Genomic DNA, 22,761 nt, shown 5'->3' with positions numbered 1-22,761 from the left:
CTACCAACAAAAAGTATATGTAGTCATGATTGCATTGTTTGACTTAAAGTCTACCCTTTTTATTGCATTGTCCATTGACACCAGGCAAGCAAAATATGTATTTAGTATTAAGCCCTTCTAGTCTTTCAAATAATGCTTAGTTGTTACTTTATCTTTTGACTGCATGACTCTGAATGCACAATTCTTTCAGGGCTGTAGCCAGGAGGTTCAAAAATATTGAGATCATGAGAACAACAGGGCTGTTGGTGAGGGGGCGGACTTTGGATGGTGCATCGCATGCCCCACCACTACTCCACCTCCAAAAGTGAATTTTCAAGCTAAAAAAACAAAAAAAAACAGAAGAGAGTGATTAGCAATTGGTGCATCCCCTCTACTTTGTGTGAAAAGTGTAAGAAGCAGCTGGTCCTGATCTGAAACGTCACAGAGATACATCACCTTCAACTCTTCTGACGGTGAGCTCAGTGGTCTATCTGCTACACACGAGGCACATATTGGGAAACTGTCCTTCCAAGAAGAATGAAAGCATCAGTTGTTTCAAAAAGGGCCCCAAAATGACAAAGCCTCCCAACGGCCGTAGTAATTATGACGGGAGCAAAGGAGGAAGTCGGGTGACAGTGTTACAGAGCCACGTAGAGAGAAGGGTTGAACATCCAACATCGGATTTTAACACAGGGGATCAGAGTTCATTTCCTGCCGACAGTCGGCCTTGTTTTTTAAAGCATAACCACAATCATTCCATTACCTTAAGCACAGGTTTATTATTGTTACCATGACGACGAATATCCCCATCCTTAACTAAGTAGCCATTTGGACCCAAACCACAATGTTTCTCTAACCTTAACGGAGTACTTATATTAACCCAAAACATGATCTTTCCCAAACATAACCAAGTCATTTTTTGTGCCCAAACCTAACCAAACCTTAACCATATATATATAACTGACCCTTTTATTTTCCATCATGTAACATGTTTAGGGGCGGATGAATGTTTAGGGGCGTCACAGAATGATTTGTTAATGCCAAACATGGCATTAACATGTTTGTTAATGCTAATGTCTACATGTCTTCCCCCATGTAGACATTAGCTGTCTACATGGGGAAGAAGGAGGGGTTTCCTTTTTTATCTTCTCTCTTCTATTGATCTGTCTTCTGCCTGAGTGTTTCATTTCAGTCAACAATAGCTCAGTTGCACATGTGCTCCTTACAAATTAAGCCTGTGGAAAAAAAAGCTGCTTTGTTTTCTCAGCAAAACACATTTTCCCCGCAGGCTGGAGGAAGAAAATCATTATTACTCCTCTGAAATATGGACTCCAAAGATGGACAGCTATTTTGTATGTTGTTGATAGTCATTATTATACAAAGACAGCTCAAACAGCGACACATTTTTTTTCCCCATTATGTTGCACAAATGAACAGTGACACCTTTACACAGAGCTTTTCAGTGAGGCTAAACTTACTTTATCAAAATTCCAGCATACCAGTTAGCATTCAGTGTTGTTATACTGTTAGTAAGACTTAGCCTCTTGGGCGTACATATTCAGATCTTTCATCACAAACTCTCTCAACCAGAACTACCAACGTCTTTTTCAAAATTCCCTGCATTACTCTGTGTTCTGAATGCTAATATAATGTCTTCAATTTAAATGTGAGTTCACCGACCGCATGTGTGTATGTTTGGTTTGTTGTGGTTCTACTCCCACTAGTGGTTTTACCTACCATTGCCGCCAAGTTTCCAAATAGGATGTCAATACCATCCACCAGACTGTAGCTAATCAAGTAAGAATTACGTTTGCAAAAAAATACTGTATCTCATTCCAATCTGAATTATAACAAGTTGTCCCGAGAAAGCCTGGTTCCAGGCCCGAGAAGCGTGAAGTCGTTGTTTGAGTGGTATAATGACGCTTAAACCACAGCTACTCACCACAGGGAAGCTGTGTTCAACACATTATCCATTTTTTAAAGTTTGTTTGTGGTCAGTTTTAACCATGACTGGGTTTCATTTAACCAGTGATAGTGTACAGTAACTGAAAAATAGAAACCATAACAAATACAGCTGCTATAGTTACTTGCAGGTTGAAACACTGCACCTTGCACTTTCATGTAAAATCGTATGTTTGTATTGTTTTTAAGCCCATTTCTGCCAGCAAAAGGGGAAAAAAAAACAGAAAAAAAATTAGGTATGGTTAATATTAAAAATGGTAAGTCAAAATTAAAATTGGATAATGACTCAGAATTATGTTATATTTAAAACAAAATTTTAACTTTCTAAGCTATCATATATGCCATAAATAAAGTTTGACTTTTAAATAAAATTATAAGATCGTAAATCAAAATTCTGACTTAATATATCTGAAGTATTGTTTTTATCATTACTAAATTTTTAGGCAGACAGAGGCTCAATGCAAACATACCAACGAGTCTTCCCAATTAAACAACAAAATACACCCTGCAAACATCATACACTTATAAACATTTTCTGATCTGTCGCCCCTATTAGCAGGACAGCACCATTTGTCCGTGCCTCCCAAAACGATTAAGTAAAAGTGAAATAAAGCCATTTTCTGTTCTCTTGCACTTGTACAAAACTGACTTGGTTAAGGATACAATATCTACGTTTGTTAAGGTCAGGTGACCTTTGTTGTTACGGTAAAAGTAATAACTAGTTGGTTAAGGTAAGGGAACGATCCTGGTCATGATTAAAAGACACCAACGTTGACTGTTTATAGAAAACAGGAGGCTAACAGAAGTCTCCTGGTAGGACAGTCTCAAATATGCAATTCTAAATATTTCGGTGGTAAGTCATCATTTTAATTTGCTATCTCAAAATTATGATTTAAAAAAAAATCTAATGGAATCTCATCATATTAACTTGGGAACTCATAATATTAATTTATTACTTAAAAGAAAATGCCTTTTATCACATTTTTGACTTACCATGGTATTTTTATAGCTTTATGTCCTAACATATCTAGTTTCCATATCTTAAGTCTATTTCTTAAACTTCAATTTGTTATCTTTTCCTGGCCAAAAAATAGGTTTCCACATGTTGGAGATTTTAGCTTTCACCTGCCAGCCAATCTAAAATTAGCTTTTTCCTTGGCCATATTCACAAATATGGTGTTCATCCTGTATTTGTTAGCACATTGTTACTGACAACACTGTTAATGTTTTACACGGACATTTTATTTTGACATTTCGTTTGTATGGAATGACTCATGCTGTCATTTGCCCTCGATCTTTATCGTAAGATGAACAAGAAAAGCAAATGAACTGTGTTCCAATCCTACTCCTGAACCGGAACAAGCTCAGTTTGACTTGTCGTCCAAGTCCAATAGAAAAAATGCCATCACATACTTGATAAGAAAGGCATGGAAATACAAAGCCGAGTCATCGTTCTTTTTGACTTGCTCTGTTATAATTACCAACACTGAGTTCTACATAAATATACAGTTTGTAGACAAGCCTGATAGCTCAACTACAGCTGTCAATTACAGACCCCGTCAAATCTGGGAAATGACCAATGTTGGACATTTGAGTCACAGCTTTGTCCCAACACAGTGAGCGGGATGTTTGCATATGAACCCCTTATCAAACACTGAACTGATGACCTTGTTCAGATAAATATCCCACAGAGTCCAACTGCTCCTCATTCTCCAAAAAGACAAGACCACGACTGGCGACCAAAGCAAGATGGCTTCATCACTTCTTGCAACAGCAGGAGGCCTCCTATTACTTTTCTCCTTATCATCAGCAGTAGGTCACCGAATTTACATTTTTCACTGATGCCGTTCTGGTTAGCACAAAAATCTATATCATTTTGTCTTTCTTTGTGCAGCAAACCAGAGGAGACAGCCTCGATTTGTGCACCCCACATGATGGCTTTGTAAGTAAACTGTAACTGTAATAACTGTTCATGTTTTTGCTGTGTGGATTGCCTATGTGTTTATCACTGAGCACACCGTCATTGATATTTTTCACTTGCTCTATCTGTACTCAGGGAAAGTACTGTCCTACTACATGTGGAGTGGCTGATTACCTGCTGAGGTATATTCCAACAACGAACAGTGATTTGGACATTTTGCAAAGAGACCTGGAAACAATTGCCAATTTGACCCAGGGGGCTGATGAAAAAATTGTCCACATGAGAGATTCTACTACGTCAGCCCAAAAGAGTTCCCCGCATGGTACCCTTATATTTACCTATTTAAAATTCCTTTTTAAAGCACTTTCGTTGACATTCATTCTATATATTTTTCAATCTGTACTTTGAATAAATTAATTTGACTTGCCCTAAGCACAAACTGCTGTAAATATATTAAAACCATTATCAAACTGGGTTGAGTGATTTGAAACTGTGATGAGTCCACTTCTGAGAACTGACTCTTCATTTCAGACTCATACTTCAAAAAGTCGAACAGTATCCTGGAAGATGTCATCCGGTTTGAACATACCATCACTGTACAGGAACAACAAATATTGTAAGTCACCATTGGCATACAAATTATACCTTTAATGACCCACTTGCAGTGACATTACATCTTGTATGCAGGAGAATAACTAAGCACATTTACCCAAGTACTGTACTTAATTTACAACTTTTGTGCAATTACGTGGGTATTTCCACTTTTTGTTACTTTATACTTCCACTTCACTACCTTTTTTTCGAAAAGTAATGTACATTTCACTCCACTACATTTATTTGAAAACTGAAGTTACTTGTTACCGTGCAGATGAAAATTTCCCTCCACAACATATGAAAAAAAAAATGTCTCCATCTCTACCAGTTTTAATGTGAAAATGCTTCTTACTCACGAAGGTATCAGTAATAATAATCCAGTTCAATAATATAATATGATATTGAATACAATATATAAAATAACACCCCGTATACTTTTACTTTTAATGCTTCTACTTTTTTGATACTTCTACTATGTCTTTTTTCCAAGTTTGGTTCGTCATTTTTTCCTTTTGCTTCTATGGCGTTCTTATCTTCTAATTCTTATTTTAATCTATTTTGTAAAATGTCTTTGGGTGTCATTATTTTGTACTTCTCACGGCTGTAATGATTGTCTCACTGTGTATGAAACTGAGGCATGAATTACTTAGGATAGATCTCATCCAACTTGTATTTGTTTCCCTCTTCCCAGTGAACTTCAGAATATAATTTCAGAAAACGAGAGGAGAATGGCAGACTTGAAACAACTCTCCATTCAGCTGCAACAGAAATGCAGTGAGCCTTGTATAGACACGGTTCAGATCCAAACCATCACAGGAGCAGGTAAAAGAAAAAAAATGAATAAATCAACTGTGACCCTCAGGCCATTCCCATTTCACAAGAGGTTTCTCAATCATGTCTCATCTGAACAACATTTGTCCTTGTTCAGTGTTTAGTTAGAGCCTAAAATCAATATGGTGCATCACTGCAAAATAAAGATTTATTGTATGTGTAATTTGCTGTGACCCCATTTCAAATAACTTTCTGAACTTTATAATTAATGTGGACATAATTATTTAAAATATGGGATTCAGACCAACTACTGTAAATTAATGTGGTCATTTCTGTCTGGATTTATCATCATTATCAGCACCTGAGGAGTTTTAGGAGTCAACCAGATATTTTTTAACCTAACTTTCGTTCTGACATATTCAGTAATGTTGAACTATTGTTTTTCTTCCCCTTTTCCTTTTTTTTATCAGACTGCCAGGATATTGCAAACAAAGGTGCTACCACCAGCGGCCTTTACTATGTGAAGCCAGTGAAAGCCACTGAGCAGTTCCTGGTCTATTGTGAGATTGATAGCTCTGGACGAGGCTTCACAGTAATACAGAGGGTATGCATCAACCGAGCCATTCAAAAAAAATACCCCTTTGCTGTTTTCATCTTTAACTGGATGATTCCAATATTTTATTTTTGTAATAATATATATATCATAAAAGTAAGAAGTAGTAATAGGTAGCAGTAGTCAGACAAATAGCATGTGATTTGTCCATCCTGAAAGCAAACAACTGATAACACTGATTAGGGACTGCACAAATGTTATTAGGGAGGGGAGGGAGGCTGAACCATCTGTTCTGATTTTTTTTTTTTTTCTAAATAAAGCCCCCCTTGAGTGTCATTGTTATTTACTTTGGACCCTACCTTTGACTTAAAATAAACATGAAAAACCCTCCTCCTAAATCCCATTATAATATAGCAGAACTGGGTGAATGACTGAAAGAGGCAAAGCAAAATATTTAAGAGTATGTAGCCGAGTTTAAACACTAATATTCTCATATTCTAGTAAAATGAAAGATTAATTAGATCAGATGATCATTTTCAGTGGCATCAGGGTTTGAGAAATGTTCTGTTGGTTAACTGTTGAAACAAATTATTCTTTTGCCTCAACAAATTTTGATTCTTATCACGTTTTTGTGTCCACAGAGACGTGATGGCAGCGTGGACTTCCACAAGGACTGGATCCAGTACAAGGAGGGCTTTGGTTTTCTTTCCCCAGATGACAGTACCGAGTTCTGGCTCGGCAACGAGAAGATCCACCTGCTGACTGCCAGTTCGAGCATCCCAACCGTGCTGAGGATAGTGCTTGTTGACTGGGAGGGTAACGAAAGGTATGTACACACACACCAACACAATGACAGGTTATATATGGGGGGAGCAAAGGGACTCACGAGGCAAACTTGAACCCAAATGATAAGGTGTCCTTTGAAGAAGAAAACGATGACTCAGCAGAGATCACCAGAAACACTAAATCCACCATTCCTCTTTTGCGGCTGCCTTTCTCCAGGTATGCAGACTACAACATGTTCAGAGTGGGACCAGAGGCCGACATGTACCGTATGGTCTATGCTTTCTACTTTGGTGGCGATGCAGGAGATGCTTTCAACGGCTTTGACTTTGGAGATGACCCCAGTGACAAGTTCTACACATTTCACAACGGCATGCAGTTCAGTACCTTTGACCGGGACAATGACAAGTATGACGGCAACTGCGCTCTGCAGGACGGCTCCGGCTGGTGGATGAACAGATGCCATGCTGCACATCTGAACGGCAAATACTACCAGGGTAAGACCACATGGCTAAATCCAGTGCCAAACCCTTTAACTGATTTTCATCTATGTGACTGGTGGCATTTAAATCCCTAATAATCCCTAATAAGTATTTTTCTTATTAACAAATCAGCCACAAGCTCCCACATGCACAGAAACAAAAATCGTCATCCAGGCACATATAACAGTGCAAAAACGTTTGAGGTCTTCTCCAAACTGGCTGTTTTCTCTTCATCCAGGTGGCAGGTACACAGAGAAGGATGCTGGTGAATATGGCTTCGACAACGGCATCATTTGGGTCACATGGCACAACCGCTGGTACTCCCTGAAAGAGACCACCATGAAGCTCATACCCCTCAGCCGCATCGCAGCAGGCGGTGGACAGCAGGCGGGTGCTAAACAGTTTGCTGGGCTTGGAGATGCATAAAAAGTAGACACACGTGTTTGTGGTCTATACTAATTGTGTTCAGCCCAACAACCCTGAAACCACCCTAGATCAAATAAAATGTTCCAATGGAAAATTTCTGACTTTATGATGTGTCTCCATGTGATGTTTTCATGCTGTGGTGATCTGACCCAGCTGGGCACTGATGTTCACATTTTCCTTTCCTTCTTCAGTATTGTTTTGAGCACTAAATAAATATCTTTTCTTGAGAAAATATGGCTTGTCATTACTTCACTGGACAGTCTTTGGACTCAATTACCACCAGCCTGGAAACACAACCCAGTAATGTCCATACGGCAATCAGCTGTTTTATAAAACAATGTGGAGATGAGACTAAAACACCTGGTAAAAAGAAATAATCGAAAAAGCTAACGCAAGATATGTGTCTGAATTTGACTCTGCAAAACCTTCAAATGTTTTGTCGAAATACACAGAGTGATCACATGCTTACAACCGATATGTAATGCAATGCAACAACCCTGAAATAAATACCATCTTAACTGTAAACATTTTGTCCACTTCATTTGCTTGGGGTGTATAATCCAGTCAACACCACTGTGACACAGCGTCAATAGCCATTAAAATTTCTCAAATGTATTATTTAGTACTGAACCTATGATTTGAATTCCATTACAGTCTACAGGGGTTTCTAACTTTCTGACACCGGGTCACCTTCTCATAAACAACACACACGCACAGGTGGACGCACAAGGCTGGGAAAATAGGAGTATGTTGGCTTTGTATAAAAATGAACAGATTTTTGTTTAGTGAGTGATTTGGCTTTGCAGAGAGCATTTTAAACAAATTAATTGCCAGGTTTAAAAGGAGCCTGGTAAAATCGATTTGTTTTAGAAGCAACAAAACGCAATTAATAGCCTCTTGTCTCCATAAAATGAATAATTGAAAAATATTGACCAGGGAAGGGAGCCTCAAAGCACTTCTTACGGGCTCTTGAAAACATTCCAGTATAAATTGAGGAAGTATGTAATTAAATTATTTAAACTTAAGTGCTGTTCTCTTCATAACATGTTGGTTTGAAAAGACAGTATTACTGAGTGGACTGCTATTCATTTTCCTCACTAAAAGCTCAAGGTTACACTTTGTAGCTCAGGTTATTTACATTGTATGAAATCTCCCTGCGCTTACCTTTCTGGGAATGAGCCCAGAATAACTGTTTCAAATTGTCAGTAATACACAGCCACATCAAAATCACACTGGAACCCACTTATATTGTTCTTATAAGAACATCACAGTTGCCATGTACATTTTGATCCACATCTGGACGGCTTATTTACTTTGCACTGTGTACTTGTAGTACTTGTCCCCATGAATCACACTCACCTAGACAACCCATTGTGGAGTCCAAATTCCATCTGGCTCATTGTAGATGGGTAGGCTGTGCCAAAATGGCAAATGCCCTTTTATGACCTAACATTGGCTATTTGCTCAAAATAGCGTAAATAGACAAGACAGGACAACCAAACTTTGGCCTGTGCTCACTGCAAGTTACACTCATTCAAATTACATTAACTGTGTCAATATATTATAAGCGAATATTCAGAATACTGATATTTAGATTTCCTTTCGCAAAGTGGAAAAAAACGTTTTGAGAGTTTTGTGTTTTGGTTTTTTTTTTTTTGCAGAATTGCATTGGCTTGTCTCCCTGGCCGGCAGGCGGCGCTGACAAATTACCAGCTGCTTTTGATATTGTTTACTTCCGGGGCATTCCATCGTCGGGTGGTGGTGGTGGTGGTCATGTTTTTACGTTTGTGATATATTTTCGAGTGAGGCCAAGCGATATTCACTGGAAGTAATAATTTCTTCTGCTACGGTGTCCTATCAGAATATTTATCACCACAATGACTGAGGTATGTCGATGTTTGAACACATTTCGTGGCCGTTTCTTCTCTCCCGCTCAGGCGCTACCGCACGGAAAGCTACAGGGTCGGGCCCGGCTAAATACTGGCACGCGTTGCGTTAACCTTGCGTTTTTCTTGTCTGGATTACATATATTAAAGGGTGGAGTAACTTATAAATGTTGCCGTTTTTGTACTGCTTAAATACAGTATTTTTTTTTTCTTCCACAGGATGTCCAGAAGCACTCAGTCCACACTCTTGTCTTCAGATCTCTCAAAAGGACCCATGACATGTTTGTGTCCGACCATGCGAAATCCATCGCACTGGACGATGAAAGGTAAATCGGGCAACTTCCATTAAAACGTACTGCAGAACAGCTTCAATCTTATTGTTTTTACATGTATATTAAAAGATTCACGAATCTTAAACTGGTTTTTAAAGCCCTCTTTGGCCTCTAGTACTTGTACTTTACTTTATTTCCAGTTTCTGCTCCTTAACCCCTAATATTGTCGTTTTTTATACTCCACTACATTTGTTTGTTAACTTTAGGTACAACTAGATTATTAATATTGATCCTGTTATCGGAAATTAAGGTTATTAAGTAGTTTAAATGAGGTCCACCTTTATCAGCTACAACATTAAGGTGATGTACACATTAATGCGTCAATAGCTATAATCCAAAAATATAAACACACACGGATCTGAAACTGAACATTCTGCATAATGAATACTTTTACTTTTGCTACTTGAAGTATAAGTAAAAGTTTGAATGCAGGACCTTTTATTTGTAACAGAGTATTTCTATACTGTGATGTTGCTACCTTCACTTAAGTAAAAGATCTGATTACTTTTCCACCACTGATCTAGTCTGGCTTCAGCTAGTTTCAGTGCAGCAGTTTTTTCTGAGTAGGTGGTCGGTACAGAGAATATAAGTAACCATTAGAATAAATGTCTCAGATATTTAGGGTCTTAAAACAATGTCTAGTGGCAGTTTTAAGATTTTAAGTTGTGTAACGAGGGAGAATAGGCAGAGAAATGTCTCCCTTAACTTTCCCCCTAGCTTCAGAAGCCCTGTTGAGCCTCTGTGAACCTTTATGTTTGTTTACTTGTAATTCAAGACCAAATGATGAGAGTTTGTAAGTATGCTTGCAAAGCAGCTAGCTGATAAGACTTGTTTTAATTTAGGGCTGGCAAAATCCTTACCATTCATGATCACTGTATTGATGAGGATGTTTACAAATATTGATATATGTACCATCATATAACAAAAACATACGTGTGTGTGTGTGTGTAATATATAGGGTGGGCTGCGTAATGAAATACAGTTGTATGCAAAACCAAATAGACATAAAATTAAACAGTATGGGTACCCTACCAAGTTAGGCTCCTACTCAGTTAGGCTCTGAGAAGTTGTGATGGGTGTGTTTTTATTTTTACATCTTATAGATTAATCGAGAAAATAATTGGCAGTTTAGTCCAAAATGAAAATAATTGTTTGTTGCAGCCCTAATCAATATATATCAATGTTTCGATATTAAATAATACATACCACGAGAGAGGATTTTATCTATAACCCACTCCTTGTCAAATAATCTAACTTTTCAAAAGCAATGAACTGTGTACTAATGTTATGCATTATATGAGCCAAAAAACTTCATATGTGCTCCAGGAACTAATTTCTTTGCCTGTAAAATAACAACATGACAAGATCATATCATCACTATATGATGCTCATTCACCAAACATGATGGTCACATAAGTGATTTTGAAGAGAAAAAAAGTGATGCATCTTTGTCTCCTGTATTTGCAGCCACAAGGTGAAGATGGGTGTGAAACTGAAAGCAGAGTATGGTGCAGTTTTACACATGCCTGTCCTGAAGGAAGGGAAAGACAGAGTCTCACATCTTCCAGGCGGCATGCAAGGCCACCAGAGCTACACACAGCCAGGTGACAAGGCAATGAACACTGCATGCTCACGTCAATATAATCACATTAGATTGATTTTAAAAACTATTGAGAGTAACAGTTTAATGTTAATAGTAATGTGAATGTGACGTGAAAATTAATTGGTTATATTCCCTAAAAGTACAACAATGGTAGCTGATCCCTCCAGATACCTCTCCTGTTAATCAGTGAAAAAGTGTCAATAAATACCATTTACTGATATCCTGAATTAAGTGTAAGATCTCTTTACCAGGTCAAGCAATAACACAGCTTTAGTTTATTGGTATACATTTTAAAGTAAGTTTCTTGTTTGAAAGTAAATGTTTTTTTGTTTTTTTTTTTTTTTTCTTTTCATGAACACTGATGTATTTATTTTTAATGTGTTTTGGAAGATGACCCAGAATACCTGATCACTGGGACACATGCTTACCCTTCTGGACCTGGTAAGTACGGTGCTGTTATTTTAACCAAGCTGCACGTTTCTTAATTTTCCAAGCCAGTTCACTGAACTGCACCAGTGTTGCCAGTATCACTCCAGTACTTCATTCCACAGGAGTGGCCTTGACAGCTGACACAAAGATGCACAGGAATCCCAGTGAGGGTGGAGTCCATTCCATGGCGTTGGCGTTGCCACCCTCGCAAGCCAGGTAAACCTTTTTTACCCACCACAGTGTATAAATTGAGTAAGTTATTGGTAGTAATTTGTGATAAACACAAGTACTTGTTCAGAACCTTTTCAATTTGATTTGGCACCATTTATCATATGTAAACAATATTCAGTTTATTGTTGAATTTCAGGCAGGACACGAGCCGCACTGCAGCCAGTGTCGGGGACATCCATCGACACGCAGGAGGGGCAGAAAGATCTCACCCTCATTCGACTGCCGTGGTAGGTCCCGGTGTTTTTCCCTGTTCACTTGATGTGGTATCTTGTTTACCCTTGCTGTAAAATCTGATCTGAGCTGATAATGAATGTGTTTATTTTAGTCACTCTTGGAAGGAGGCGGCACCAGAAATTCTGCACTCATGAGGAAAGCACCAACCATGCCCAAACCCCAGTGGCATCCACCATGGAAACTGTTTCGGGTATCTACAGATCATTTTAACTTTTCCTATTTATGCTGTATTTTCCTTTATTTGTGGATATATATGACACACCCATGCTAAAGTGAGGTCTGCGTCTGGAATGTGTCTTGTGTTGTTTTTAACGGCGGTATGTTTTGTCTAATAGGTTATCAGTGGTCACCTTGGCTGGGTGCGGTCCATCGCTGTGGAGCCTGGGAATCAGTGGTTTGTCACAGGGTCTGCTGATAGAACCATAAAGGTGAGCGAAGTGGAAAATAACAATAACTTTGATAAAATAACTCTGTCCGTTGTTTCTTTGATTAATTATCCTGTGTATAGAATGTCAAATTATAACATTATGCAAAAAGGTTATCCTTTGATTATCTTAATGTATAAAAAGTTTTTAAAGAAAAAAAGTACAAATAAATGCCATCTAATCTTGGCATTATTACCTCTGCTAAGGAGGTTATGTTTTCTCTGGTGTCTGCTTGTTGGTTTATTTGTCAGCAGGATTATGCAAAACTAAACTGATTTTCACCAGACTTGGTGGAGGGATGGGGCATTGGCCAGGGAAGAACCTATTAAATTAACTATGGATTTGATTTTTTTTTTTCCCCCTGATGTCTGGTGTATGTTGTTTGACATTGGCCTTGGTGGAGGTCTGCACTCTACTGAGTGCCCTTCTGGTTGATTCAGTAACCCCCATGTTTGATATTTGTGAGGTAAATTAGATTAGTTTTCAAAATTGCCACCACAATAAAATGAATAATGAGTATGAAAGCTCGTTTTGACCCTGGGAACACGATTTTGAAAAAATAATCTTAATCCAAGGTATACTTTCTATCTTCAGTGTTTTCAGCAGCATCCTATGGCCTTCAGCATTCATGATAATATCCCTCATGTCACCTCTAGGTGGCAGTCTAGAGACACCATTCCTGGAAATTTTCTATAACCATCCTAGTAAAACTGGAATGCTATTTGTTGTGACAGATCTGGGACCTGGCCAGTGGGAAGCTAAAACTCTCTCTGACCGGACACATCAGCACAGTCCGTGGTGTGGCAGTCAGCAGCCGCAGCCCTTACCTGTTCTCCTGTGGTGAAGACAAGCAAGTCAAATGTTGGGATCTGGAGTACAACAAGGTATGCTATTGTGATGAGTTAGTGGGCAGCATGACGTTATACAGAAGAATTTAACTTTTTAAAGGCCCCGAAATGAGACATTTGTAGTATGTAATTTTGCATTTGTGGTATTTTTGAAGTGTCTTCACAATATATATTTGTGTTTTAGGTCATCAGGCACTACCACGGACACCTGAGTGCTGTGTATGACTTAGATCTACATCCAACCATTGATGTGTTGGTGACGTGCAGCAGAGATGCCACAGCGAGGGTAAACTTTACTCTGCATGTCCCGTTCTGAATGTGTGGGTGAAGTGTTGAAATGAAGAAATTTAACTTGTCAGGGTTAGTGTCTATTTGAAAAGAGAGGTCATACCCACAGTCTGTCTTCTTTAGCCATAACAAAGATGAAAGTTTATTTTAAAGGTACATTTAGATTCTCATTGCAGCATCATAAGTGAGTCAAACTATGACCTATTTGTCAGAGAGAGTTTTGGAAACACCGCACAAATAAGATTCCAGTAACTGAGGCTTGGTCTGCTCTTGGCCCTGATTTACCTTCTGTGATTTCCAGACTGTGGTTTGTCTTCAGTTTTTGTCTTATGCTAGGCATGAATAAGCATGAATCATATCTGCATCTGCCACATTACACCCATAGACCCCTGTACACAATAGAGCAGTAGTTAAATAATGAGCCACGCACTCATTCTGCCCTGAACTAAACAGAGACCTGCATTTTCACTTGGTATAGTTATGTGCACTGTGCACTCAAGTGAATTTCAGTTCAATCTAATCAAGTAAGGGTATAAAGTGCCTTAAATGGCAGAAAAAAAGGGACATTTAGAGAGATTATCCTTCCACCAGAAGATTGTCGTTGAATATGAAGTTCATGTAATTGGGCATTTGCAGGATTAATTAGTTGGACTAACTGCATTTCCTTTCTTTCCACACAGGTGTGGGACATCAGGACAAAAGCTAACGTGCACACACTAGCCGGCCACACCAACACTGTGGCCACAGTGAGATGTCAAGCTGCAGAGCCACAAATAATCACTGGTAAATACATTTTACAACTCCAATCTAACAGTATCAACCGTATCATTCAGTTTAATCCCTTACTGCTGCTTTTTCAACTCTGTAGTTACTTGCTCAGTAGCAAGGTTTTTACCGTTAATCCCAGACTGACAACCCACGTACGTCTTGCAGGCAGCCATGATTCAACAATCAGGCTGTGGGATTTGATCGCCGGAAAAACCAGAGCCACACTGACCAACCACAAGAAGTCTGTCCGAACTCTGGTGCTGCACCCCAGACAGTAAGTTAACACAGGCTGTACTGTGTAGTAAGTGTGGTGGTGAGTGTAGTGTTAAAAGAATTAGCAAGTTAAGTCACTCAACAGAAAATTAATACAGTGATATTTTATTAATAATTGTAAATCATCTTTCCAGTTAATCTACTAAATGTTTGCTGGTCTCTACTTCTCTCTTTTTTATTATCATTCTAAATAGAACAAATTTGGGATTTTTGTTCAGACATAATTGCTTGTGAAACCTCTTATGGACATTTGTCATTATTTTTTGACGTTTTATAGTGTATAACATTAATCCGGATAAATTGTCAGGTTAACTAATAATGAATATAATCATTAGTTGCAGTCCTACTTATAAGACATGGTTACCAGGCAGAGTAAGACATTTGACCCTAGGGGTTCCTCAGTAATACCATTACAGAAACAAATTAAAGAGTGTGTTTATTTCCTCTTTGTTTGCAGGTACACATTTGCTTCTGGTTCTGCTGACAACATCAAGCAGTGGATGTTCCCAGATGGCAACTTCATCCAGAACCTGTCGGGCCACAACGCTATTATCAACACCCTGGCTGTTAACTCTGATGGCGTATTGGTGTCTGGAGGTATTAACAACTACCTACAATGTAGCTTTTTTTCCGCCTAAAGTACTTGTTACATCTACGGATAATGTTTTAGTGTCTATGCGTTATAAGAAATAAGCCTTTTCTATTTGAGTCAGCCTTGACTTGATTATACAGGTGATTACAGTGTTGCATTAGATACAAGAATCAGGTCTCGTTGATTCTCATTGATCTCTCATTGATCATACACATTCGTGTTCTCTCTGTAGCCGACAATGGAACCATCCACATGTGGGATTGGAGGACAGGCTACAACTTCCAGAGGATTCATGCAGCTGTGCAGCCTGGATCTCTGGACAGTGAGTCCGGCATCTTTGCCTGTTTGTTCGACCACTCAGAAAGCAGATTGATCACCGCCGAGGCCGACAAGACCATTAAAGTATACAGAGAGGACGACACCGCTGTAAGTTTTACGAGCAAATTTAAAGTCGGCCTGTATTTCTGTGCTAGTTCCCAGATTATTTCACAAATCTGTTTTCTTTCTTGCAGACAGAGGAAAGCCATCCAATCAACTGGAAACCAGAAATCCTCAAGAGAAAAAGATTCTAATGACTTTTTTATTTGTTCCTCGTGTCACAGTAACAATCTCGAATTTTATTTCTGCCAAACCCTCTGTTGTAGATACACCCATCAAGTTTTGCTCTTTAGTGCTTTTTCATCAGACAGATTTCTTTATAACGTATGTGTCTTTGATAGAAGTGACCATCCCCCCCAAAAAAAAAATTAGAGTTGTCTGCTTTATTCTAAAAACCATTTGCAGTCTTCGTCATACGATGTTAGTCCAGTGAAGCGGCCATTTTGGACTGCCAGGAACCTCCCTGAGTGTTTGTTCTTGATGATGACGGCTCTCTGATGGCTCTGGTCTGTCTGGTCCACCAAAAGCAGCCACTCCTCAGACACAGAGGGACTGGCCTCAGAGTGGACCTGGTTCCCGCTGGGGTCAAACCCTGCAGAGGGAAAGACGGTGTTTTGAAAAATTGGTAGAAAAATATTTGTTTTGTACTGACTCAAAAGAACTGCCAGCTGTACAGACTTGGAAACAAACATTGCCCATTTTTCTGGCTTGCAATGTGAAATTTATTTTGACCCATTTAATAAAGACCACATTTTTTCACATTCTTAATTTTTTTTTATTTTATTTTTTTGTAAATGTCCAGTGAAGATGAATTTCTGTACTTACCGAGGTACCTGTCAGTGACAACATTCCTGTAGTATTTACAGCCGTTACCCTTAACCTCCTCCCAGTAACGGTGATCTCCAGGCGTCCCAGTGAGCTCCACTGTGTTTCTGCTGTCACTGGTTGGGTGGATTATCGGCTCGCCTGTAAAACGCAAGTCATGACGCAAGAGAATGCTATTGTTGAAAGTAACGCAAATTTTAGATAAGTGTGCATGGTCAACCACGCAGTTCAGTTTCAGTGTGCAAATCTCAAGAGTGCCATCGAGATTAAAGGGTCACTTCACCCCAATTACAAAAATCATTTCTCACCTCCCTTTAGTGTGATGCAAACATGCAGATAGGAAAAAATCTTTTTAAAACTTAAACATTAACACATCTTCCTAGAAACAATTTTGCTGTTGCCGTACAAATTAATATGGATAATCCACAGACTATCACTGTGTGACCAGGTTTCACTGGAACTAGTCTCTCCCAAACAAGACATCCCTATGAAGACAGTTAACGTCATGTTTTGTTTTGAGTCGGTACCAGGAAAGACACATTTCTGTATAATTTTTTTTAAATTTCATTTTTCCAATGATGTGAGCACTGTAAACAAAACTACGCTCACCACCTTTGTATCTTGGTGGAAGACGGACATCAGACATCTTGCTGCTGGTCTTGGACTCAAATTGTGGACAAAGTCCTCTGTATTTTTTTTTTTTTTTTTCCTTGGGACTTTTGGGGGTTTACATTTGTTGTTGGAAACATACAATTTAATTTATAAGTTTCTATCCTTAAGACTTTCATCATATCAAGCCAAATTTTGATGCTATTTACAGCTGGAATATATTCTGCCATAGCCATTAAATATGTTTGCATCTGCAGGGATCCTGGTATTTCTAAAATACTTGTTATGGACCTGGGTAAGTGAGAAGTTTTGTTTTTCTGTAATTTGAGTAAACCAACCCTTTAAGCGCTTTTGCAAATTGTATTGTTTGTTAGTGTTTAGTATCCATATCTACCTGAGTCGTGAATGTAGAGCTTTGAGAGGGCGTGGCGAAAGCCTCGGGCGGGTTTCTTTTTCAGTCGGGGTTGTGGTGGATCTGGCCCATCCACCACCCCTCTGGGAGGTTCCTCCCCTGCCAGGAGGTGACCAGCATTAAACATTATCTCCTCCTCCAGACATCTGAGACACATCTCAAGGCGCTCCTCATCCGTTTCTGCATTTCTAGAACATAACCACATAGACAGTAGATGTTTGTGTCAAATGTCACGGTTATGAAGGAGTCCAATAAGTTGTTCATTTGTCCAGGACAGGCTTCCTCAACTACAATGGAATATTTAGATAGCGATATGATTTTAAACACAATTGAAAGAATTTATTTATGGTTCTGTATATGATTTTGGAGCATGCTCTTCATACCAAAGTCACTTTTCATCCTCTCACACCATTGAAGCGGTGTAGAATTTTTCACCTGTCTCGTTCAGAAGGCAGCTCACCTAAAGTCCACCCACAGCAGGCCTGCAGTGATCAGTCCCAGCCACTCGGTGGCCTCCCAGTTCGTGGCCAGCATGACTGGCACGATGATGACCTCCCTGGTGTCTGCATAGTTGAGCTCCTTCTTGCAGCTGCGGGACGCCTGGTAAGCCGGGGTCATAAATGGACAAATCACCGCGGCCTCCTCCACACCTGCAGCCATCCTGAGAACAAACACACACAGATCCTAGTTTATCTCACCCCCTGAGATGTAAAAACCTTTGTCAACTGGTAAATTATCTGCTGGGTGAGTGGCATCAGATGTAATCAACTTCCTTTGTACTCACGCATCGTTGATGTTCCCTGTCACCCCTCCCTCGATGTCCATCCACACTGGCAGCCCATCATCTTTGAGGCGATTGTAAATCTTTTTCACAAGAGACTGGTCATCCCACTGGTAAGAGAGCATAATGTGAGACGGCATTTTTTTTCTTTTTTTCTTTTCAACTCAAACTTATCTGAAAATAATCCTCTATGAAGCTGCAGGGGCGACGTTTTCAGTCTGCTGAGCAAACCGACCCAGACAAAAGGAGAGTCAGTTGCTATGCTGCTTGTTTACTCAGGGGTGCTGGTAACTTAGGTTACATCTGTTGCGCGGTTACAGCGCCTGTTTGCACCAGTGGGAGGACGCACGATGATGCTGACTGTGACCTGCGGGAGCCATGAGGGGTTCACAATAATAATCAACTCGTTATTAGAGCTGTGACCAAAGTATGGACGTGCTGTAAGGTCTCGAAGGCTTCATAATTTATCCTGTGAGAAACGTACTGTTACACTGGTATGGAAATGAACATTTTCCATGTTTGCTGTTAAATTGAGCTCAATATAATAGATAAAAGATTATTATTTGTAATTCAGATGCTAATTTTTTCTTCTGAATATTCAGATATTAACGTCAAATTCAAGTCTGTTTTTCCATTTTTATAATGATAAATACAATAATGTTACAGTCAATAATGTACGTAGAATAACTAGTAAAAAAGGAATTAGACCTTTTTGGTTGTCGTGCAGACACCAGCAATGCAAATAATCAACCACGTTTTCATGTTATCTTTCTATGTTCTTCTGACTGTTGCAGAATTGGGATTCCTCTCTGTAACTTAAATGTGTACATTTCTGCAATACATTTTTTCAACAAAAAAAAATTTAATGTAAAACCAGCTTAGAGTAAAATAATTCACATTAAAATCTTTGTCATTTTCACTGTACAGTGAAACATTAGTTGACTAATTGATTGAACATAAAAAGCAAAAACAAAAAAAAGTTCTAATAGGGGAATAAAAACAATTTTAAAAAATTCAATTCTGAATCTGGTCATTTTTTGGACTAAATATTTTTGGCTCTAGGCAGGAAACTAAATAATTAAGCAGAACCAAAATTCATAACCTAATTGTGTGTGTGTGCGTGTGTAACTTCAGTGTCACACACATTGTGAAAACTCTCTTCTTTCTGTGTCTCGGCCTTTTGAGTGTTTTGTTTTGTTTTTTTTTGCACAGTGCAGGCTTTGATTTTTGTTTTCTGAGCATCACTGCACGAGCTCCAAAAACGTTCATTCGGGTCCACAATTGGCCAGACACACGTGGCCGAGCTGAAATTGCGTTTGTTGCGAGTGTCCCACTGTGCGGGGCCGACGCGTCTCGTTTCTTACCAGTAGAGGGAGCCACCCCAACACCAAACCGGCCCTCCGCCCAAACCGACAAGGACCTCGTCAAAAAACGCTTGTCTGCGCAACCTTCTGACCACAGCCGACACTGCGTGAGTTTTATCTGTCTTTCCCCAACTTTCACGCTCGCTTTACGACCCCCCCGCCACGGGCCAAGCGCACTACGCCACCTGTCAGCACGCGGCACTGAAGTTAATCCCTCGGCCTGATTAAATCTCAAGCAATCAGCGCCGCAGATGGAGCCGACCGGCGTGGGACGCCTGCCAGGAGGTGTGTTCAGTGCGCACGGTTCGGGACTCAGTGGCCACTCAGTGCCGCGATGTGCGAAGAAGCAAAGGGGATTTGCGCTCCTCTCCTACATGTGTGCTTTTCCAGTCTCCAAAATCACGCAACCGGCTGCTGAAGTACTGCGATGGAGGATGACTGCTGGCTGCTTTGCGGCGCGCAAAGACGCGCGGTGCGTTTACCGGTTTTCGTCCGGGTACGTCCCCTGAAACGTGAGTTTGACGCGGAACCATGTAGCCTGAGCTTGACGCGCAAAGGAAGAGGTCTAAGTCAAGTGTGAAGGAAGAATGGGTCGCAAACCTGCCGCAGCTCCGCTCCTTCCGACGCTCGTCCTGTCGCTGCTTTGCGCGCAGTCGCTCGGGCAGGTGTTCAACCTGACGCTGTCCGTTAAAGAGGGCCTGCCCGCCAAAACCATCGTTGGCGATCTGGGAGCGGGGTTGAGCAGGCCAAGCACTGGGTTCTTCATCTCGGAGAGCAGAGACTCGTATGTGTTCCGAGACCTGGAAATAGACGCAGACACGGGGATCATCTCCACAGCTGTGATCCTGGACAGAGAGAGCAGGGATAAGTATGAATTTGTTGCAGCCACTCTCACGGGTGAGATGATAAAAGTGAAAATAGCGGTGAAGGATGTGAACGACCATTCGCCCGTGTTTCCCTCAGGGGACGTTGACTTGGAAATATCTGAGCTGAGCCCCCCAGGGAGTCGGTTCCAGCTTGAAGGTGCTAAAGACAAGGATGAGGGTGAGTTTGGTACCCAGGGATACAGGATCACAGAGAGTGAGATGGGGGAGTTATTCCATCTGGATTATCGCAGCGGATCTGAGAACAGCATGAGCCTGGATCTCATCCTTCATAGCAAACTAGACAGAGAAACGCAGGACTTCTACTCCCTGACCATTGAGGCCTTCGATGGCGGCATCCCAGCCAGGACGGGGACCCTTCAGGTCAACATCCAAGTCCTGGATGAGAACGACAACCCGCCTGTGTTCAACCAGACTGAATATCACGCCTCGGTGCCCGAGGATGCCGGGGTCACGGCTGCGGTTTGTCAAGTGCACGCCACTGACCTCGACCTGGGCGACAATGGCAGAATCACTTATGAGATCAACAGGCGTCAGAGTGACCCACACGAGCTTTTCTCCATCAACGAAACCACGGGGGTGGTTTACCTCAGCAAGCCGCTGGATTTCGAGACTCAAGCTTTTCACGAGTTGATCATCAGCGCGAGAGACAACGGGGCTCAGCCTGAGTACAGCAGCACTTTTGTTGGTGTAAAAGTGCTCAACATCAACGATAACAGTCCCGCCATCAGTATCTTGTTCCTCAGTGAGACAGGAGATGCGGTGGTCTCGGAAGCAGCAGCCGTTGGGGACTACGTTGCCCGAATTTCAGTGTCGGACCCCGACCTTGAGGAGGAGAGGGTCACCGTCACGCTCGAGGGAGGTGATGGGATGTTTAACCTGAAGCAGACGGATGATTTCCTTTATGCTTTGTGTGTTAATGCAGAGCTAGACAGGGAAGAAAAGGATCTGTATGAGCTGAAGGTGCGAGCGTCAGATCTGGGGAGCCCAACCCTGAGCAGTGAGATGGTCTTCCTCCTGAAGGTGGCTGACACCAATGACTGCCAGCCGGTGTTTGAGAAGGATGTATACATCATCAGCATCTCAGAGGATGCTCCCCAGGGGAGCTCCCTGATCCAGTTGCAGGCCCCAGATGCAGACGAAGGCGTCAACTCAGACGTCCGATACTCCATCCTCAAGTCCAACCAGGACGATCTCATCAGCATCGACCCAGAGTCAGGCCTGGTCGCCACAGCTGCAGCTCTGGACAGGGAGACACAGATGGAGCTGTGGTTTCTGGTGGTGGCAGCGGATGGAGGCGAACCGGCTCTGTCATCCACAGCTACAGTCACCGTGCTGGTGGAGGATGTCAATGACAACGACCCGGTGTTCCAGCAGCAGCTGTACAATGTGTCCATACCAGAGCACAGCGACGCTGGAAGCTGCTTTTTACAAGTATGTTGGAGAATATTTCATTTAAAGGATCAGTGCACACCCATTACATAGTTTTGGTTTATTTCTCCAGGTTTGTTAGATTTCTGCCTCCAACTGAATTCATTTTGGGGGCATATTTATGCCTTTTTTCTATTAGATGGTATGTAGTAGAGAGCTGACAGGAAATGCGGAGAGAGCGAAAGGGGACGACATGCACAAAGGACTATTTCTTTGTCCTTAGTAGTTCAAATGAAAACAGTTTTGTTTTTTTTATGCAGAGTAACCAGGACAAAGTATCTGTGCAGAGAACTTTACAGGAGAAGAGAACCGAGGCAGAAATCTCAGAGGCCGACATCTCAAAACCTGAACACTGGAGATTAAATAATCGGTCGATTAATTGATTAGTCAATTGACAGAAAATTAATCTGCAACTATTTTTACCAGTTATTCACCAGTTCCCACTCTTCCATTATAATCCCATGCTGCTGTTTTATGTTTCAAACAGATTTTTTGTTTTTTGTTTTGGACTGTTGGTCAAACAAAACAAGCAATTTGAAGATGTGATCTTGGGTTCAGTGAAATTACAACAGGCCTTTTTTCGATTTTTTTGAGATTTTGTACACTAATGGATTATTCGAGAATATAAGCAGCAGATTTATCTGTAATGAAAATAATCACTAGCTGGAGAGCGACTTGTCACCAAAGCTGTTTGCAT

At 40.6% G+C, this 22,761-nt stretch overlaps 4 protein-coding genes across 4 annotated transcripts in view; 3 read left to right on the top strand and 1 right to left on the bottom strand.

Annotated features, from left to right (window-relative positions):
* Nucleotides 1-3,248: 3,248 nt before the first annotated feature.
* fgg (fibrinogen gamma chain) lies at nucleotides 3,249-7,966 on the top strand. Its single transcript, XM_040145082.1, has 9 exons — nucleotides 3,249-3,753; nucleotides 3,836-3,883; nucleotides 3,998-4,184; nucleotides 4,394-4,478; nucleotides 5,148-5,278; nucleotides 5,698-5,831; nucleotides 6,422-6,606; nucleotides 6,783-7,060; nucleotides 7,284-7,966. The coding sequence occupies exons 1-9, from the start codon at nucleotides 3,691-3,693 to the stop codon at nucleotides 7,469-7,471; spliced, it is 1,299 nt and encodes a 432-aa protein (XP_040001016.1). The 5' UTR covers nucleotides 3,249-3,690; the 3' UTR covers nucleotides 7,472-7,966.
* A 1,228-nt stretch (nucleotides 7,967-9,194) lies between these two features.
* Nucleotides 9,195-16,912, top strand: plrg1 (pleiotropic regulator 1). The gene is made up of 15 exons (XM_040145819.1): nucleotides 9,195-9,357; nucleotides 9,577-9,683; nucleotides 11,157-11,293; nucleotides 11,683-11,733; nucleotides 11,844-11,937; nucleotides 12,089-12,179; nucleotides 12,278-12,376; nucleotides 12,522-12,614; nucleotides 13,346-13,495; nucleotides 13,644-13,745; nucleotides 14,428-14,530; nucleotides 14,681-14,789; nucleotides 15,246-15,385; nucleotides 15,613-15,806; nucleotides 15,893-16,912. The coding sequence occupies exons 1-15, from the start codon at nucleotides 9,349-9,351 to the stop codon at nucleotides 15,950-15,952; spliced, it is 1,539 nt and encodes a 512-aa protein (XP_040001753.1). The 5' UTR covers nucleotides 9,195-9,348; the 3' UTR covers nucleotides 15,953-16,912.
* Nucleotides 16,142-20,292, bottom strand: LOC120800486. Its single transcript, XM_040146618.1, has 6 exons — nucleotides 20,232-20,292; nucleotides 18,389-18,495; nucleotides 18,065-18,265; nucleotides 17,587-17,792; nucleotides 16,584-16,724; nucleotides 16,142-16,350 (listed from the first exon to the last, which is right to left on the bottom strand). Exons 1-6 carry the CDS (start codon nucleotides 20,280-20,282, stop codon nucleotides 16,142-16,144), a joined length of 915 nt encoding a protein of 304 aa, XP_040002552.1. The 5' UTR covers nucleotides 20,283-20,292.
* The window catches only part of dchs2 (dachsous cadherin-related 2), a 34,767-nt gene continuing 32,016 nt past the window's right edge, over nucleotides 20,011-22,761 (top strand). The window contains exon 1 of the mRNA XM_040145818.1: nucleotides 20,011-22,067. Within this exon, the coding sequence (XP_040001752.1) occupies nucleotides 20,337-22,067 (1,731 nt within the window). The 5' untranslated portion in view covers nucleotides 20,011-20,336. The remainder of the gene's footprint in view (nucleotides 22,068-22,761) is intronic.

Source organism: Xiphias gladius, chromosome 15 (assembly GCF_016859285.1).
Source record: "Xiphias gladius isolate SHS-SW01 ecotype Sanya breed wild chromosome 15, ASM1685928v1, whole genome shotgun sequence".
Lineage (NCBI taxonomy): Eukaryota > Metazoa > Chordata > Actinopteri > Istiophoriformes > Xiphiidae > Xiphias > Xiphias gladius.
Note: the sequence above shows the minus strand (reverse complement) of the source record. Positions and strands in the feature narration are given on the sequence as shown.